This window comes from Bos indicus x Bos taurus, chromosome 25 (assembly GCF_003369695.1).
Source record: "Bos indicus x Bos taurus breed Angus x Brahman F1 hybrid chromosome 25, Bos_hybrid_MaternalHap_v2.0, whole genome shotgun sequence".
Taxonomy (NCBI): domain Eukaryota; kingdom Metazoa; phylum Chordata; class Mammalia; order Artiodactyla; family Bovidae; genus Bos; species Bos indicus x Bos taurus.
This window is the reverse complement of record NC_040100.1, coordinates 28,977,217-28,997,838: the sequence shown is the minus strand read 5'-3', so window position 1 is coordinate 28,997,838 and position 20,622 is coordinate 28,977,217. Positions and strand designations below refer to the sequence as shown.

The following is a 20,622-nucleotide window of genomic DNA, read 5'->3' as shown; positions in this document are numbered from 1 at the left end:
GTGGGAATGTAAAGTGGTACAGTCACGTGGGAAATAGCACAGTAGTCCCTCAAAATATTAAAAACAGAATTACCGTATGATCCAGCAATTCCACTCCTGGGTATACGCCCCAAAGAATTGAAAGCAAGGACTCAAGAGAGTCCTTGACACCCATGTTCAGAGCAGCATTAGTCACAAGAACCAAAAGACAGAAGCAACACAAGTGTCCATCAACAGATAAATGGACAAACATAATGTGGTATATAGAATATTATTCAGACTTTAAAAAGAAAGGAAATTGTGACACATGCTACAATAAAGATGAACCCAAAGTGCCATTATGTTAAATGAACGAAGCCAGTAACAGAAAGACAAATACTATCTGATTCCACTTTTGTGAGGCATTGAGAGGAGTCCAATTCATAGACAGAAAGTAGAACAGTGGGTACCAGAGGCTGGGGGACGGGAGGAATAGGAAGTTATTAGTTAATGGGTATAGTGTTTCAATTTTGCAGGATAAAAACAGTCTGGAGACGGATGGTGGTAATGGTTGTAGGACAATGTGAATGTGTTTAACAGTACAGAATTGAACACTTCAAACTGGCAAAGATGGTAAATTTCATGTTACATACTTCCCCAGAATTAAATTTTTTAATAGAATAATTTTTTTAAAAGAAAAAAAACACCTATTCCCAAAGCTAAGCCCCTCTGGAGGACAGCATGGCAACCCACTCCAGTATTCTTGCCTGAGGAATTCCATGGACAGAGGAGCCTGGCAGGCTATAGTCCATCAGGTCGCAAAGAGTTGGACACGAAAGACCGCTTAACATTTCCACTTCACTTTCTCCTGTTTAAGGCCACCAGCGTCTCTTAGCTGGTTACTGTTCAGCTTAACTGGTCTTCCTGCTAGAATCCATTCTCCAGAGGACAACCAAAGTGAGGTTCCAACATAACTATGAGCATGCATCTGTAGGCCCATATCGTCTCAACTTTGTTTTAGGAAAACCAGGTAACCGGGCCTGAATTTAGCCACAGGGAGACCACTTAATGGGCCGAGACGCTCAGTGACACAAAGTCTGAATGCTAACCACTAACTCTTGCTCTGAGATGCTTCATGGAGGTGAAGACGGTCCATCGTGATGCCACCCTCACTTGGCTGGCTACGTCTAAATACCTACTCTTAGATTTCCCTCACTCTCTTTCAGGTTTTGCTATGAATTCAATTCTTATACGGGAGAAAATGAGTCACTAAATTGAATCCAACACAGGATCTACAATTCTGTTGCCATTTCTCACCCAAAGGAAATGAGTGTAGTTCAATCACCTGTTCCTTAGCATGTTTCTGTTGCTCTCTTCTTTTGCGTTCTTCTTCATCTACTTTGCTGATAACAATATATCGCTCTTTCTAAAAGACATAAAGGAGATATACAATTTTCTGGAAGCTACCTGACCCTCCTCACCCTCTGAAATTCAGGTTCTGCCACCATTAGAAGTTATAATTTTTATCAGTGCACAGTCTTTCAGGGGCTAAACACACTCAAAGTATCTTGAAATGCCACCAAAAGTTGAGTTGTTGCTTTACAAACTAGAATTCATTTCCTTGTTTCCACGACATTTTCCTATGATTTATTAATTCACCCCAACAGAGTCAATTATAAATATCAAGAGACTGTGTCAGTAAGACACTTCATAATGGACACTAAGATGTTGCATTTGAACACGGATTTCAAAGTAGTTGGTTTTGAAATAAAAATTCTATGTAACCCATATAAATTTGAATCATATTATATACCTAAAACTAATACTGATAAGTCAACCATACCTCAATTTTTTAAATTTCTATATCATTTCTCATTAACATAAAAGAAAAATCCTGGATTTTCCAGTAACCTGTCAGATAACTAGCACCTTCTTTCTCACACTGCATTCTGGATCAATCAAACACCACAAAACCTCCTGTGTCAAAGTTTGAGACTTATCTTCTAGCAAGATTTAATTTATGCAATCTCTTATGTAATTAGACATCTCACTTAAGAACAAGAACTAAATTCTAAAATTCTATAGTTCTGTCAAAGGAACCCACCATCAGCCCACCACTACCCATTTCGGTTCTATCACTGCTCTCCGGGAATACATGATGACAGACTGCTGATGCCCCAGATTCTAAAACCCAATTTTAGTGGCCCATGTAACAAGAAGAAATTACTACATGAGTACCATGCATATCAGCTTTCCGTGATGATGAGAACGTGTACTAACATTTGCATGCTCTCAAGTTTACAAAATTCAGTTCCATCTACTACTTTGCTGTGAGACAGTGGAGCTCATCATTACCACGCTCATGCAAGGATTTACAAGTGAGGAAACTGAGGCTGGCAGCGGAGAAATGACTTGTCCAATGTCACCCAGCTCATACGTATGGGAGCCAACTCTGACTTTCAACTTCTTGATCTGATTGCACTTTGTACTTGAATATTGTGGCACTGGTTCAATGCATTTAATGTTGGCCCTGGATAAGCCTTGGGGTTACCTTTTCGGTTTCTAAAGTCTCAACATGAATGCCTTTGGGATACCTAAAGAAAAGAAAGAAAACATGATTATCAGTAGACGAGCTAATGACAGCTAAGACCCTAAAGGACTTTTAAAACAACTTTATAGCTATAATTTCATTACATCAGTTTTATTAAGTATGTAATAAATATTACCACAAGGAAGACTGTAGAGTAAGCCTATTCCATAATATTTCAGTTTCCAAATGTTTCCCTATCTCTGCTTTTAGAATACAGCAATGTATCTGATTTCAAATTAAGTTTTTAAGACTTAGGCAGTTTCTGAAATGTCAGGCATCATATAATACAGTCAACACATTACCCCACAGTCGAATCTTGCTTCTAAATGTCACAATGCTTACTTCCTAAGTGAAGAATTTTGAAGGTCTCTTTGGATGGTCTGGGGCACACAGGGGAGGTTTGAGATGAGTAGCTCTGTGGTAAGCTGCACAGTAGCTGGCATCTGCCAAGGAGAGGGATCTGGAACCCATGGGGAGTGTGTTGCAAGGATAACATGAGAGGAAAGGAGCCTGATCAAATAATAATGGCCCTTTTCCTAGTCTGGTCAAAGTAAATTCCCAGTGTACATGCCACTGGCAGATTCTAACGAAAGAACAAAAACCCCAAAGTCAAGTGCAAATATCCATCTGTCCAATCCTGACATTCAACTGCTAAGTTAAGAGATTCACTTGAAAATATAATTAAACTAATGGAAATACCTCCAGAAAAAAACACATACAAAATTTTGGATATTATTTCAGGAGATTCACAGGCATCCTGAAACCCACCCATGGTCTAATCCCTGCTTTAGAAAAAGCATTCGCCTTTCATTTAATCTAATTTATTTCAATATTTCTTATAAACAGCAAAAATATGAAATTAAAAATTCTGTGTACGATGCTACTAAAGTATAGTAAAGAAGGCAGCCTAATATAATTAAATATTTTAAGCTGCATAAATTAAAAAGTTAACTTAAATGACAAGAATCTAAATAAAAATTATCCTGTTTCAAAAAAGAAAAACAAAGAGCATTCACCTGAGTATTTCCCAGGTCTTAAAGCCAAATCTTTATCATATACCTTCAAAGAACAAAAACAATACTACAATTTAGGATTCGCCAAGTTGATCATTAAAAGAAAACTGTAAAGCCTTTACAGCAGCTACTAAGAAGCAAGAGCAAATAAATTAAGCAGGTATTTAACCTAAGAAACTGGGGGGAAACAGTAATAAAATGAAGCACTGCCCAAGAACATGGTATGGTCAAGTCACCAAAACCAGCAGAACATCAAAAATGAAATAAAGGCTAAAAAACTGCATTTAATTTTTTAATTCTGGGTCCCTCACAGAACCCTCATGTATAATATAAACACTTACTTCCAGCTCAAAGTCTGATATATCAGTTTTCTTTGGAACCTACGAAAACAAGTGAAAAGGTATTAATTTGTGATCATTGAAGGAAAATTCAAACTGACCAAGCACTGATTGGGAAAGACCGTATCAGTTTTAAAAGAGGCTTCATTAGAAGTGACAGTTAACATGCAAAAGAGAACAGAGAGGATGCTTGAGGTGGGAGGATTCCTCACCACTTTTCTTCATCAAAATGCTCTTTACTGGGACTTCCCTGGTGGTCCACTTTTCAATGGAGAGGATTCGGGTTTGATCCCTAGTCAGGGAAGTAAGATCCTATATGCCGAGGGGCAATTCAGCCCACACGCCACAACTAGAGAGATGCACTCAAGCTGCAACCAGAGAAGCCCGTGTGCCACAACTATGTCACCACACAGTCTAATTAATGAATTGAACATAAAAGTGAAAGTTGCTCAGTCATGTCCAACTCTTTGCAACCCCATGGAACAGTCCATGGAATTCTCCAGGCCAGAATACTGAAGTAGCCATTCTCTTCTCCAAGAGAATTAATGAATTGAAAATGCTCTTTATCACTGCTATTATTATACTGCCTTTATAGGAGAGGCAGAAGTCCTTATCCAACCAAAATATTACCTCCTGTGGTTGTATGAAGAGAATTTTAAGTAGACAGATGCATTAACACTTCTGTGAAGCTAGTCACAAAGTAAAAGGAAGGAAAGCAGGCTGTTTCAGTTACTGACTCTTTGAAACACCGATGCTTTTTACTGCAGAGAGAAATGAAAAGGACAGAAATAGCCTAACAATGGACTCTGCTCTTCCGAAGCCTTTCTGTATGAAGCACACATCAAGGCTACAATAGTTACACCACCCTTGGGCATGACTTAAAGCAAAATTACACAACAGTTTTCTTCCCTCCAGGACAGGACAAAGCACTCATTCAGTCTCAATATACCATGGTCCCCACTGCGTTAATGCTAAAGTTAGTGCTGAAATCCTGGGAACATACCTATAATAAAAAGACTATTTATGAATGTTTTTAAGAGACCAAAGAGAGCACATGCCAGAAATCATCTACCTTTCCCGAAAAAGAACAAGTGAAAATATTCAAGGCAACTGACCCAGTACATGGCTCTAAATCCAAGTTCTTGTTTTCTTCACTTTGTAATAAATCTTCTATTTTCTCTCTGAAGAATTAGAATAAAAACATGACCATCAGGATCATTAAAGAATGAAGCTGTCAATCAACAGAACCATCATACTCAAAAGCAATAACGTATGACAATGTAAATTTGCCAAATCATAAATTTTTAGTTCAGTAAAGCTTAAAATACTTTACTTTGACAGATTCTTGTTGTCATTGTTATTTTTTTTTTTTTACATCTTCTTCCTCTCTCTGGTATTTTTTTTTCTGTTTATTTATTTTACTTTACAATATTGTATTGGTTTTGCCATACACTGACTTGAATCTGCTATGGGTGTACATGTGTTCCCCAGCCTGAATTTGTCATTGTTATTAATGAGTTAGTGACAACTTCTCAAGAATTCATCGATACAAGTGATTTACATTTTTACTTTCCTAGTACAGTAGTTTTGTTGTTCAGTCACCAAGTCATGTCCAACTCTTCTCGACAACATAGACTGCAGCACTCCAGGCCTCCCTCTCCCTCACCATCTCTCAGAGTTTGCCCAAGTTCATGTCCACTGAATCAGTAATGCCATTCCACCATCTCATCCTCTGTCACCCTCTTCTCCTTCTGCCTTCAATCTTTCCCAACATCTGGGTCTTTTCCAATGAGTCAGTAGCTATACTGATAACTAACTGAGCAAAACCAGATGCTCCTCCCGTGGCACATGTGCTTGTCAGAAACTTCACCACAACAGAAAAACAAACATGGATATGTTGCAATATCTGGATGGGCCTCTGCTTTCGGGGGAACAGTGGCTGTCAGGCCTGTGGTCCACACAAGAGGTCTGCGCACTTGCCAAGGCAGTCTCTGGCCTGGTGACACATTGCAATTCTGCGCACAGTACAGAGCTCAATTTACAACTGACAGTAGATGGTTGGATGGCATCACCAACTCAATGGACATGAGTTAGAGCTAACTTTGGGAGACAGTGAAGGACAGAAAAGCCTGGCATGCTGCAGTCCATGGGGTCGCAAAGAGACAGACACAGCTTAGCGATTGAACAACAACATGTAACACAAACTCAGGTATGCCACAATTAAATCCTACCCTCACATCACACTTCTGTGTGTAGCACAAGCCTGAGATACAGGCATCAATCCTGCCCCAAGACACACGTCTCACCGCACGTCTGGTTTCAGTTTAGAACTTACACCACTTGGTCAATAAACTTCTTCTGATCGTCAGGAATTGTCACGGGACACTTTGAAGTGTTGGGAGACGTGTAGGACAGAGCACCTGCACCGTTGGACTGTGAACGCTTCTCATCATACTGCTCTCTTAACTGTCTTTCTTCTTCCTGGTTTAAGTACGGAATTCCTGAACAGAATTTTTAAAAGTGTGCATTAACAGAGGTCACTGTTTATCATAAAAAATTTTGTAACAAACCACAGAGACTAAAAGACTCGGGAAAGACCATATTTGACTACAGCTCAAAAAAAAAAAAAAAAATCCAATGGAAAAAGCAAGTGATTTTGAAACGTGTATGTCTATTTCCTTCATTCCATGTGCTCGTTCATTCATTCATCTCTCAGGCTGTGACTTGGCATGCACACTGTGCCAGGCACTGTACCAGGCACCAATGAGCTAATGATGAACAAGGGGGATGCATCCTGCTTGCTAGTGAAGGGAACACCTTAGGACAACCAGAGAAGGCCACCGGGCAGGAGGACCCAAAAGGTGAGCATGGATCAGACATGCAAGAGCTGGGGGAAGGGTATTTCAGGCAGGGAACAGGCATAAATGCCTAAAGGACAGAAACGCTTGGACTGTTCCACAAACAGTTCCAGAAGAAGGAAGCTGTAAGCAGGAAAACGGAGTAATGTCAGGCTGGACAGAATGGGGCAAGATTACACGGGCCCTTAGCGGCCACGGTAAGAATTTACTTATTCTAGGAACAACAGGATACTATTGGAAGGTTTTAAGCACAATAATCACATTATCTGCTCCATATTTTCATGTGCTTTTTAAAAAATATTTATTTATTCATTTTTGGCTGCACTGGGTCTTCGCTGCTGCACACAGGCTCTCCCCAGTTGTGGACCGCAGGGGCTACTCTCTAGCTGCAGCGCACACAGGCTCTAGAGCTCACTCAGGTTCAGTAGTTGTGAGGTGCCCGCTAGCTGTCCTACTGCATACGGAATCTCCCTGGACCAGGGATCAAACCCATGTGCATTGCAAGATGGATTCTTAACCACTAGACCACCACAGAAGCCCTGCTCCATGGTTTTAAAAGACCATCTGGACTCCTATGAGAATTGAAGTAGGGAGGTCAGCCAGAAGGAACTGTCCACTGTGGTTGTCCAGGCAGGAGATAACCGCTTAGATCAGAGATCAGTACACCTTTCCTTAAAGGGACAAACAATAAACATTTTAGGCTTATGGGCCATATGGAGATCTCTGTGGCAACATGAGATGTCAACATCTTTCTAACATGAAAACAGCCATACACAGTGGGTAAATAAATGGATATGGTTGTCCCAATAAAGCCAAAAGCTACCTCCTGGATATATTAAATCATCTAGGGATATACATATAAGTGAAGAGCTACAAATAAAAGCCTAAAGCTCAGGAGAAAGGTATTGAGATACAAATTTGGGTGTCATCAGGATGAAAGGGGGCATTACAAGTCATGGGACAGTTAACGAACTGTGGAACAAATGATGAAGTTAGAAAAATCATCATTTGTCAGCAACAATAATTGTCTCAAGCAAGACTCATCAGATCAGATCAGTCGCTCAGTCGTGTCCAACTCTTTGCGACCCCATGAATCGCAGCACGCCAGGCCTCCCTGTCCATCACCAACTCCCGGAGTTCACTCAGACTCACGTCCATCAAGTCAGTGATGCCATCCAGCCATCTCATCCTCCATTGATCCCTTCTCCTCCTGCCCCCAATCCCTCCAGCATCAGAGTCTTTTCCAATGAGTCAACTCTTCGCATGAGGTGGCCAAAGTATTGGAGTTTCAGCTTTAGCATCAGTCCTTCCAAAGAACACCCAGGACTGATCTCCTTTAGAATGGACTGGTTGGATCTCCTTGCAGTCCAAGGGACTCTCAGAGTCTGCATCAGAGTCTTTTCCAATGAGTCAACTCTTCGCATGAGGTGGCCAAAGTACTGGAGTTTCAGCTTTAACATCGTTCCTTCCAAAGAAATCCCAGGGCTGATCTCATTCAGAATGGACTGGTTGGATCTCCTTGCAATCCAAGGGACTCTCAAGAGTCTTCTCCAACACCACAGTTCAAAAGTATCAATTCTTCGGCGCTCAGCCTTCTTCACAGTCCAACTCTCACATCCATACATGACCACAGGAAAAACCATAGCCTTGACTAGATGAACCTTTGTTGGCAAAGTAATGTCTCTGCTTTTCAATATGCTACCTAGGTTGGTCATAACTTTCCTTCCAAGGAGTAAGCGTCTTTTAATTTCATGGCTGCAGTCACCATCTGCAGTGATTTTGGAGCCCAGAAAAATAAAGTCTGACACTGTTTCCACTGTTTCCCCATCTATTTCCCATGAAGTGATGGGACCAGATGCCATGATCTTCGTTTTCTGAATGTTGAGCTTTAAGCCAACTTTTTCACTCTCCACTTTCACTTTCATCAAGAGGCTTTTGAGTTCCTCTTCACTTTCTGCCATAAGGGTGGTGTCATTTGCATATCTGAGGTTATTGATATTTCTCCCAGCAATCTTGATTCCAGCTTGTGTTTCTCCCAGCCCAGCATTTCTCATGATGTACTCCACATACAAGTTAAATAAACAGGGTGACAATATACAGCCTTGACGAACTCCTTTTCCTATTTGGAAACAGTCTGTTGTTCCATGTCCAGTTCTAACTGTTGCTTCCTGACCTGCATACAAATTTCTCAAGAGGCAGATCAGGTGGTCTGGTATTCCCATCTCTTTCAGAATTTTCCACAGGTTATTGTGATCCACACAGTCAAAGGCTTTGGCATAGTCAATAAAGCAGAAATAGATGCTTTTCTGGAACTCTCTTGCTTTTTCCATGATCCAGTGGATGTTGGCAATTTGATCTCTGGTTCCTCTGCCTTTTCTAAAACCAGCTTGAACATCAGGAAGTTCACGATTCACATATTGCTGAAGCCTGGCTTGGAGAATTTTGAGCATTACTTTACCAGCGTGTGAGATGAGTGCAATTGTGAAGTACTTTGAGCATTCTTTGGCATTGCCTTTCTTTGGGAATGGAATGAAAACTGACCTTTTCCAGTCCTGTGGCCACTGCTGAGTTTTCCAAATCTGCTGGCATATTGAGTGCAGCACTTTCACAGCATCATCTTTCAGGATTTGGAATAGCTCAACTGGAATTCCATCACCTCCGCTAGCTTTGTTCGTAGTGATGCTTTCTAAGGCCCACTTGACTTCACATTCCAGGATGTCTGGCTCTAGGTCAGTGATCACACCATCGTGATTATCTGGGTCATGAAGATCTTTTTTGTACAGTTCTTCTGTGTATTCTTGCCATCTCTTCTTAATATCTTCTGCTTCTGTTAGGTCCATACCATTTCTGTCCTTTATCGAGCCCATCTTTGCATGAAATGTTCCTTTGGTATCTCTGATTTTCTTGAAGAGATCCCTAGTCTTTCCCATTCTGTTGATTTCCTGTATTTCTTTGCATTGATCGCTGAAGAAGGCTTTCTTATCTCTTCTTGCTATTCTTTGGAACTCCGCATTCAGATGCTTATATCTTTCCTTTTCTCCTTTGCTTTTCGCTTCTCTTCTTTTCACAGCTATTTGTAAGGCCTCCCCAGACAGCCATTTTGCTTTTTTGCATTTCTTTTCTATGGGAATGGTCTTGATCCCTGTCTCCTGTACAATGTCACGAACCTCATTCCATAGTTCATCAGGCACTCTATCTATCAGATCTAGGCCCTTAAATCTATTTCTCACTTCCACTGTATAATCATAGGGGATTTGATTTAGGTCATACCTGAATGGTCTAGTGGTTTTCCCTACTTTCTTCAATTACAGTCTGAATTTGGCAATAAGGAGTTCATGGTCTGAGCCACAGTGAGCTCCTGGTCTTGTTTCTGCTGACTGTATAGAGCTTCTCCATCTTTGGCTGCAAAGAATATAATCAATCTGATTTCGGTGTTGACCATCTGGTGATGTCCATGTATAGAGTCTTCTCTTGTGTTGTTGGAAGAGGGTGTTTGTTATGACTAGTGCATTTTCTTGGCAAAACTCTATTAGTCTTTGCCTTGCTTCATTCCGTATTCCAAGGCCAAATTTGCCTGTTACTCCTAATTGAAGAAGTCTGATCAACATTACAAACACCAAAAGCTGCACAACAATATGCATGTACTTAATACCAGCCAACTGTATACTTAGAAATGGTTAACAGATGATGTACGTGTGTTTTGCTAAAAGTAAAAAGAAAAGCTATAATCATCAGTAACTCGGCTCACTGGTGCCACATTCTCCTGATATGATGTACTGAGCAGCACACATCTGCAGTATCTCTGCCCGAGACGAATGGATGCCTGTAGACTTGGCTGAGGAAACATCAAAAAAGTCCCAATTGAGGGGCATGCCACAAACTAGCCTCCGCTACAAAATATTGTCAAGGTACTGAAATCAAAGACAGACTGAGAAATTGTTCTGGATTGTAAAAGAGCAGAGAGATACGACAGCTTAAGTGCAGCATGTGAGCCCAGACTGAATCTGGATGGGGAGTAGTTGTTTTTCTCTTTTAATCTAAGTAGCAAAACTTATATACATTAGGTTTGTAAATGAGGTAACAGTCCTGAAGCAACATCCATTTCCTAATTTGGATTACTGTCCTGTATAAAAGAAGGTACTTGTTTTTAGGAAAATGCACACTGAAGTAGTTAAGAATAAAGAAATGTTATGTCTGGAACTTACTCGAAAATGGTTTGGGGGGAAAAATTATACACACGCATGTAATTCAAGAAAGGACAACAAGGCAAACAGTATAATGCCAACATTCAGGAAACTGGAAGGCAGGTAGGTATTTTGGCAACATTTATAAAGCCTGAGATTATTTCAAAATAAGAATTTAATAATAAAAAGTAAATGAAACCATGGAATGTATGAGACTAACATTGAAGCCAGGTGAGACGAAAAAGAGTCAGTCAGAATGCGGAGGAGTCCAGAGGGAGGCAGGAGGAAAAGCACAGAACGAAGAGTCTGAAAGCCAGGGGAGAGCGTCAGGGGAGGAGGGCGCAACATCCGCCCGGTCAAATTCCGCCACAGGCGGAGTGAGGACAAAAAAGGATCCACAAGGTGTGAGATCCTGGCATATGACCCAACCTCAAGTCCGAGGAGGGCTGAGGACAGCAGACCGGCTCTGGCGGGTGAAGAGAAAACCAGAGGGGAAAAGTCGGAAACAGCGAGAGCAAACACCCCATTCAAGATGCCTTCCTTCGAGTGGGAGCATCACAGGCCAGAAGGGACGCTGGGGATGTGGAGTCAAGTGAGGAGGATGGGTTTGCTTTGCTTAGAGTTATTCTGAGATAGAGATATTCCCACAGGCGTGATTCATCTTCACGTGCCACCTATTCCTTTGGTGGTCGGGTGAAATCTACAGGCCCTTCCTCAAAATGATGTTCTCCAATGCATAAAATAAAATACACAAGATTATAAAGAAAAGCAGTTATACTGAAATAGTTACCAAGAACTTTTTTTTATATCTATGATATAGTAATATAAGATACCAGCTTCCTGGTCAACATATGAAATTAAGAAGACCTAACGGCAGGGACTTCCCCACCGGTCCTAAGGCTCTGTGCTCCCAATGCAGGGGGCCCGGGTTCAACCCTTAGTCAGGGAACTAGATCTGGCATGCCATAGCTGAGTTCACAGCTGCAATGAAGATCGAAGAGTCCAAGTGCTGCACTAAGATGTGGTGCAGCCAAATAAGTAAATTAAATACATAAATTTTTTTAAAGACCTAATGGCAGGTGAAATAACTATGATAACTTCAAAGTACTGATGAGGGCAAACAATATTCAAGATATCTCCCAAAACGAAAATGCCATTTGAAGATACCTAGGATTTCACTTGAGGACAAACTTCCTGCTACTGCTAATGTGGCTGGGTTGTTGCCTACATTCCTAACAGAAGAAATGAACAAATTCAGTTAAAGGTTAGACAAAATATAGATGTCAACTCCTCACCGCCTTCCCCAGATTCACAGACTCCGGAACTCTATCTATGGCAGGAAAGCGGCCCATGGACTAGATTAAGGAGCTCTGCACTAAAAGAATGTTTACAAAGGTTGATGGTATGATCAGCAGAAAAGGGAAAACATCCAGCAGACAGAAGGGCAAACCTGAAGAGCCAGTGCCTGACACAGAGGGAGGGACTAGCCCTCTAAAGACACCTGTGAAAAGGCCGGGCCCAGGCTCGGCGGGGAGACCTGTGGGTCTGGTGGTAAGAACACAAACTGGCTCTTGCCTGCTGGCTTCTATTTTCATTGAGGCATGACCAGCAGCTGAGAGGGAGGCCCCAAGAGAGATGGTAAAAATACTGATATTGTAGAAAGTCGGAAAGGGAATTTCTAAGTCAGAGAAGTAGGATTTCTGAGCATGATGGAGTCCTTACTTGATGCTAGTGCTCATAAATTTAAAGTGACAAATGAGCTCAGGTATGTCCCATTCTACTATAATACGCAGATGCTCAGGAAAAAAGACAGTGAACGATCAGAACCAACTAAGGCTGGGACTTAGCTACTGCTGCTGCTAAGTCGCTTCAGTCATGTCCGACTCTGTGCGACCCCATAGACAGCAGCCCACCAGGCTCCCCCGTCCCTAGGACTTAGCTAGACGAGTTCAGTATGTGGAGAGGAGCAAGGGGAAGAAGAAAGGATAATAATGGACCAGGTGGACAAGGAGAGAAGTCTAGACCAGAGAGTAGAAGGTAACTGACAGTGAGAAAGCAACGGAGATCAACCAACTGCTGAAATGAGGTAGCCAAGTGGATGTGAAGGACGAGAGGAGGCGCTGTCAAGGAGAAATGATGGAGGCGGGCACAGTGCCTGCTGATAAGACCCATGATGCCACTAAAGGAGTGGACAGCTAAGGGGAGGCAGAAGCGAGGACTGCTGACCACCCGGGACCAGACGTGACAGAGCTTTTGCAGGTGCTCTGTGTGGATGCTGGAGTCATCTGAAAGGAGGAGAGAGATAGGAATAGACAGCAAGATGAGCCAAAGTCTAGGCTTCTGGTGAAGGCCATGCCCAGGACGTCAGCAGAAGGGGGACGGCGGAGCTGGTTACACAGCCCTGGTAAGAGCCGTGGCTCCTGTGAAGAACTCAGATGGACTGAAGGTGGCGGGCCTACTGCCCGGCTGCACAAGCAGAACTGAAACCATCTGTGCTTGGGAGAATGGTGACCGCAGTCACCTGGTTCCACTTCAGACAAGGAAGTCAGAGGTACTTCCAAGGAGACTGCCAGAAAGAAAGGTTCTGGCATGCGCAAACCCTAGAGTGGAAAGATTTAATAAGGAAGAGAAGTGAAGGTCTGGGTCAGATTTAAAGCACAGGGATAAGAGCCTCAGTAATAACAGATGGCCTGGGAGCCCTGATGGAGTTGTGACTAAAATACTCCAAGGTCTGAGTACAAAACTAGAAAATGAAGCATCCTCCTATTTAGCTGTTTCTCTCCTTCTATGAAAATAAAATCCTCAGGCTGGAAAACACATTCATAGGAATCTGGTTAAAGTAGTTCCTTCAAAACATTTCTGCGATAAGACTTCCCAGATGGTCCAGTGGTTAAGACTCCATGCTTCCAATGCAGGGGGCACAAGTTCGATCCCTGGTCAGGGAACTAAGATCCCACATGCCACACAGTGCACCAAAAAAAAAAACTGCACACATTCCATCATAGTGCTCTAATTACATGTGGAATTTGTATTTTATAGTGGCTTTCAGAGTCAAGCATGAGCCACAGGAAATAAAATTACTTTGTTATACCCAAATTGTGTTATCCAGTGGGTTTACCCACTAGGTTAAGCAGTTTGGATTCAAAATTTTTTTAGCACTTCCAAAAATCAAAATCATCAGTAGATATGAAGACGCAGCACCACTGAAGCAATTAACAAATAACATGACATGGTCCTAAAGACCCTACAAGGAGATCATGCTGAGGGAGAGAGACTGTAGTTGAAGTCTATGTTCTAGAACCTTTGCTGAGAAATATCTCCTTCCCTACCTTACTCAGTAACACATCCACCATGGCAAAGAACATAGTTTACAAGAATAATTAAGTGAAAAGTAGTTACTGACCTTAGAGCAGCAGGCATTTAATACTGCTGGGACCAAGACAGGCTTAGAGGCTTTCCCAGGCACTTTCCAGGAAATAAATGAATGGAGGAAAAAAAGCCACTCTGACGTGCTTGAACATCCAGGGTTCATTAATTAAATATTTAACAATCACCTCTCTGAGGGATCGTGCCTTATGCTGGGGATAAGGACTAGGACTTGGTCTCCCCACCCCGCCAGGTTGCTGGTCAGCACATCACACCAGCAAGTTAGCCGTCAGAAATGAATTTTTTCCTCCAAAGACCATCACAGTGTTACTGAAACATGGCTGTTTTTGAAAATGCGACACTGCAGCACTTGTCTCAGTGAAAGATAACAGAGACACATACCCCACAGGGAGTCTGCCAGACGACTGAGTCATACCAGTAACAGCACAAGCTCCACTCAATGAATCTGGGGACTCAAGAGGCCTCATTAGAGCTAAATGAGGCAGCAGCTCCTCTCCTGTGCCATTCATGCTTGACCAGGCCTTCAATAGTGGGGCACAATAAAAACTTTAATGGCCGCATAGGCTGGAATGGAAATCCGAGACTCTGTCTCAGATAGTACGCACAGAAAGATAATTCTCAACCGAATCCAGATTTACAAGCTCTGAAGAGAGGTCACATGTAATCTTACCGTTGCGAAAAACTTTATTAAAATCAAATCCTTGGCTTGCTAGAAAGTCAATGCTTGAGCTCTGAAACAAGAGTAAATAGAACATGCATTTCAGTGATGTTCATGGCAGGTGTGTGAACAGAAGCAGAGAAATAACTCTGGGGAGTAAATGAAGGCAACCAGGCAAGGGGGCAGCATGCCACGGGTCAGAGGACAAGGGGTTTCTACTCCACGGCTGCTGAACTGTCCATTCATTCACTTCAACTATCTGGGCTTCTCTCCTATAGTTTATGAGAGAAATATCCTTTGTTACCCAACATTTAAGAAAATTTTACTTGGTGAACTTATATTCTCCCAACAGGAGGAAACTCCTGAATAAAAATTAAATGTATTTCTATTATCTCACCCCAGGTTCAAGTTTAAGGGAACAACTGTGCAAATTATAAGGTATCAATATTCACTTCAACTTAGATTCTAGAAGCCCAAAATCTTAATTGGATGTTCTTTACATTCAACATAATAATACAGAAAAATTCCCAGTAAAGAGACTTATTAAACACGTATTTCAAAGTCAAAATATAAAAGTAAAGGTAGCAAAAATATCAAGTAACAATACACAAGAATGGGAAAAATTTCACAAAGTCCTTACTCAACTGACTGAAGAGTGGAAAACATCACTGAGCTTCTCTAATTTTATTCTTGTTTTAAGTCAGAACAGCCTTGTCTAACTCAATGAAACTATGAGCCATGCTGTAAAGGGCCACCCAAGACGCAAGGGTCATGGTGGAGAGTTCTTCACAGGAGAAGGGAATGGCAAGCCACTCCAATTTCTTGCCTTGAGAACCCCATGAGCAGTATGAAAAGGGAGAAAGATATATGACACTGAAAAAATGAAATTCCCAGGTTGGTAGGTGTCCACCATGCTACTTAAGAGGAGTAGAGAAATAACTCCAGAAAGAATGAAGAGACTGAGACAAAGAGAAAACAATGCCCAGCTGCGGATGTGACTGGTGATGGAAGTAAAGTCTGATGCTGTAAAGAGCAATATGGCATAGGAATCTGGACTGTTAGGTCCATGAATTAAGGTAAATTAGAAGTGGTCAAACAGGAAACAGCAAGAGTAAACTAAAGAGCCTCCTGATGAAAGTGAATGAAGAAAGTGAAAAAGCTGGTTTAAAACTCAACAGTCAAAAAATGAAGATCATGGCATGATCTTTTGGCCTCCAAAATCACTGCAGATGGTGACTGCAGCCATGAAATTAAAAGACACTTGCTCCTTGGAAGAAAAGCTATGATTAATCTAGACAGCAAATTAAACGGCAGAGACGTTACTTTGCCAACAAAGGTCCATCTAGTCAAAGCTATGGTTTTTCCGGTAATCAGGTATGGATGTAAGAGTTGGACTATAAAGAAAGCTGAGTGCCAAAGAATTGATGCTTTTGAACTGTGGTGCTGGAGAAGACTCTTGAGAGTCCCTTGGACAGCAAGTCCAAGGGAGATCCAACCAGTCCATCTGAAAGGAAATCAGTCCTGAATATTCATTGGAAGGACTGATACTGAAGCTGAAACTCCAATGCTTTGGCTACCTGATAACAAAGAATTGACTCATTGGAAAAGACCCTGATGCTGGGAAAGACTGAAGGCAGGAAGAGAAGGGGACAACAGAGGATGAGATGGTTAGATGGCATCACGACTCGATGGACATGAGTTTGAGCAAGCTCCGTGATTTGGTGATGGACAGGGAAGCCTGGCGTGCTGCAGTCGATGGGGTCTCAAAGAGTCGGACATAACTGAGCAACTGAAGTAACTAAATTCAGAACAGTTAAATCTGACCCCTTATAGAGCCATACTTGATGTTACACCATCAGTCTAGACTGAGGATGCTCTCCTAGTTCCAGTAAGCTCATTACCGTACTCACTTTAGAGATGCTGCTGAAGACAACGTCTTCTACATTAATGACTTCTTTATGATAACAGAGGGCTTCCCTGATGGCTTAGATGATAAAGAATCTGCCTGCAATTTTAAGGAGACCTGGGTTCAATCCCTGGGTCGGGAAGATCCCCTGGAAGAGGGCACAGCAACCCATTCCAGTATTCTTGCCTGGAGAATTCCATGCACAGAGGAGTCTGGTGGGCTTCAGTCCATGGAGTCACAAAGAATCAGACATGACTGAGCAACTAATACGATGATAACAGAAAGGGAAATGTCTTAGGGTCTCTAATCTGAGGAAAGCTGAACTGGTCCTGAGTCCTGGTCCGTTTTGATCCTTTGGGCCACAGAACTGATGGTGTGTTTCCCCCTTGTCTTGCCTGGTAGGAAGCTCAGAGACAAGCTTCTGAGGTAGGCCAAAAGTAAGACTTTCTTTGGCACGAATTCTGTGTTCTAATCATAACACAGTAATCACACCCTCATTTTTCTTTTCTTCCAATTTTTCACTTACTTATTTTTAATCTTAGGTTAAAAGGTTTTATATATTGTATATACTTTTATGTATTTTATGTATCTTTATTACCTGACACAAGTTCTTTTAAAATATGAGCAACTTAATCAAATATACATAGGTATGTGCACGCACGCACACACACACATACACACACACACACACAGATACAGGCACATCATTTTCTATCTGTCCAGGTTTTCTGTGGTGTGAAGTAAGCAACCATTTCCCCTATATCTTCCCTTTTCATCCTGTTCTGAAATAAGACCAAATGCCTTCTGACTTAGGCCACAAGCCCCTCTACCTTCCATGCCTGAGTATTCTTATAACTCTGCTCCCCTAATACCCATCACTGACAGAGACACCAAAAGATGGGTTATGGAAAGGCATTTTTACTCCTCCTGTCACTAGACTCCAAAATATCCTAACTTTCTTCTTTAAAAATCAGAGTCAGAGATCACATATCCCCTTTTTGAAGCTATTTATTTTTTACTCAAATAATACTCTTTAGACTGCACCAAAAAATCTACTCTGTGCAACTGAACTTCAAGCCTTTTAAAATGGTAAATTTTAGGTTATAGATTTTTTTTTACCATAATAAAGAAAAAACACTTCAAACCAAAAAACTTTATTTGTAATATACTAAACACTATCTTTGGTCTGTCCTAAATGTACCATTTTCAAGATTCAAAAGATAAGCATAGATATTAGGGGGGACAATTTGAGGCATCTATCAAAATTTTAAATCTGAAAGTTCTATGACTCATTAATTCCCCTCCTGGGAAAGCTATCCGATAAAAACATTCCTGGAGTTTAACCTGAAACTTAGTCTCTAAGTCTCTCTAGACAACCTAGAAAGGTGGGATGGGGTCGGGGAGGGAGGTTCAAGAGGGAGTGGATATATGTACACTATGACTAATCCATGTTATTGTACGGCAGAAACCAATACAACATTGTAAAGCAACTATCGTCCGATTAAAAATAAATTTTAAAAATAGCTTAAAAAACATATGTTGATTCAGCCAAAAAAAAAAAATTCCTATATACAACCAAGACACATGGCACATGGACACTGACTATAGCACTGTTTAAAATAGGGAGCCACTGGAAAACTTTCCAATTCTAATTAGATCAATTATAATACATCTGTATTATGAAATATGAACTGTGTTAAATGGAAAATGCAAGTTATATAAAATATGAATGTTATGACTGCGTATATTAAAGGAAAAACCTAAAATTGTGTGTGTGTGTGTGTGTGTATATACATACGTAGACACAGCAGTATACGTATATATGGCACAAAAGGAGTGAAATGGGGAAAGAAGCGGCATGGGGGAAGAGAGGCTATTTACAAAAAAGAAACATGTTTTACTCTATAGACAGCTGCAGTGTCTTGACTTTTCACGACCATGTATGTATTTTCCTCCATGAACTCAACTACAGATGTTCAGCCAGAAAAAAGAACAGAAGAAAAAGGAAGTGAAGACAATGTAGATGCTTTGCAATTCACCTGGATGGGCACGTGCTCCAGGAGTGTGCATGGCTCACAGGAGGTCCATTCCTCCACATCCTGCCTAGTGTGCATGGATCACTGTGTGTACAGATACTTAGTTTTCAGGTAGCATAGTAAGTTGTTTTGCCCCCCAATTCTCCCTGCTTTAAGGATAATAATAGCTTTTCAAGATCTATTTTTAACCAGACACAATCTTCACCCTACTCGCTGACTCTAGAAGCTAAGTTCCTTTTAAGATGCGACTCTGCTGTAAGACAAAATCCACCTTAGATGGAGGACCAGAAAAAAAATTCAGAGATACAATCATTTACCTTATCCGTACAATTGCCAAGTTTACTTACTATGTCTCAACCACTTCTCTGACTTTGTTTTTCCAGAATAGAGAACTGTACCATTTGAGCCAACTAATCTCTGGCCTGTCTTCAAGTCTATGATGTTTTTCTTTTTTTTTAAGGAGTGGCGGGCTATTAGAACTGTATGAAGTGTTCCAGGTATAGTCACAGGATGGTTTTGTATGATGGGTAGGGTTCTTCTGATCTGTCTCCAGTTGATTTCCTAGAATAACTGTGTTTGTGTTGGTCTTTTAGAACACACTGTCATCCCTAAGATGTCCCACTGCCACTGTGTGCATTTGATTAATCCCTGGCTAAAACCAGGGAATCCACTTTAAGGAACTGTCTTTTGCTACTACCACTGGAAAACTACATCCATACAAATGTCCAAACTGAACCTATCTTTCTCAGAGAAAATCTACAAATACTGTTTAATGAAGTATTCTATATGCAGGTGATTGGTAAATAGTTGTTAAATGAGGATGAGATGGTTGGATGGCATCACCGACTCAATGGACATGAGTTTCAGTAAACTCCGGGAGTTGGTGATGGATAGGGAGGCCTCGCGTGCTGCAGTCCATGGGGTCACAAAGAGTTGGACATGACTGAGAGACTGAACTGAACTTATTACAAGGTAAAGAAATATCAACAATGGTTTATCTGCTAATTTAAGAAAAATGCTGGTTACAAGACTAAAATTACCTTCCCTCCAGCTCCTGACATACAATGAATGCTGTTTCATTTGTTTACATCCTCCCTTATTACAGAGAGAATCTGACATGACTCAGTCACTCAGAAGCCTACCCTCTAGGCTTTCTTAACTGCATTACTACTTAGATGCAGAAAAAGGGACAGACGGGAAGACTCAAAGGAACCAATGTTACTGGGGAGAGAAGCTCAGGCATAAGATTCTAAGGAAGAGAAGACCAAAACTCAGGCTTCATCACATATCCATATGATAGACACTAATTGACATTCTCCTTATCAGTAGAGATCAATGATCTCCTTATCCATTAATCAGATTATTAAGAGAGAAAAAAGGGGAAGCTGACATTCACTGAATGTCCACCAGATCAGCTATAACTCTGAACTGGCTGTTCTAAAGGGGACCCTCCCTGTATCCTTCCCTTGGCTCATAAAGTCAGCCCTCTCCTCCTCAGTAGGTAACAGTGGTCTTTTTCTACCCTCTCTTTCCTAACTGGTAAACTCGGGAAAAGAAACTGAGCACGTATAACTTAGCCCCTTCTGGCTTCCCTGGCGGCTCGGACAGTAAAGAATCTGCCTATAATACAGGAGACCTGGGATCGATCCGTGGGTCGGGAAGATCCCCTGAAGAAGGGCACAGCAACCCACTCC

At 41.4% G+C, this 20,622-nt stretch overlaps 1 protein-coding gene across 6 annotated transcripts in view; it reads right to left on the bottom strand.

Annotated features, from left to right (window-relative positions):
• The window catches only part of PARN (poly(A)-specific ribonuclease), a 179,350-nt gene that overhangs the window by 153,216 nt on the left and 5,512 nt on the right, over window positions 1–20,622 (bottom strand). For all 6 annotated transcript variants that reach the window (XM_027526579.1, XM_027526575.1, XM_027526578.1 and 3 more), the window contains 6 exons: window positions 14,999–15,059; window positions 6,235–6,400; window positions 5,015–5,080; window positions 3,903–3,941; window positions 2,510–2,552; window positions 1,304–1,384 (listed from right to left, as the gene is read on the bottom strand). In XM_027526579.1, coding sequence (XP_027382380.1) covers window positions 1,304–1,384; window positions 2,510–2,552; window positions 3,903–3,941; window positions 5,015–5,080; window positions 6,235–6,400; window positions 14,999–15,059 — 456 coding nt within the window. The remainder of the gene's footprint in view (window positions 1–1,303; window positions 1,385–2,509; window positions 2,553–3,902; window positions 3,942–5,014; window positions 5,081–6,234; window positions 6,401–14,998; window positions 15,060–20,622) is intronic.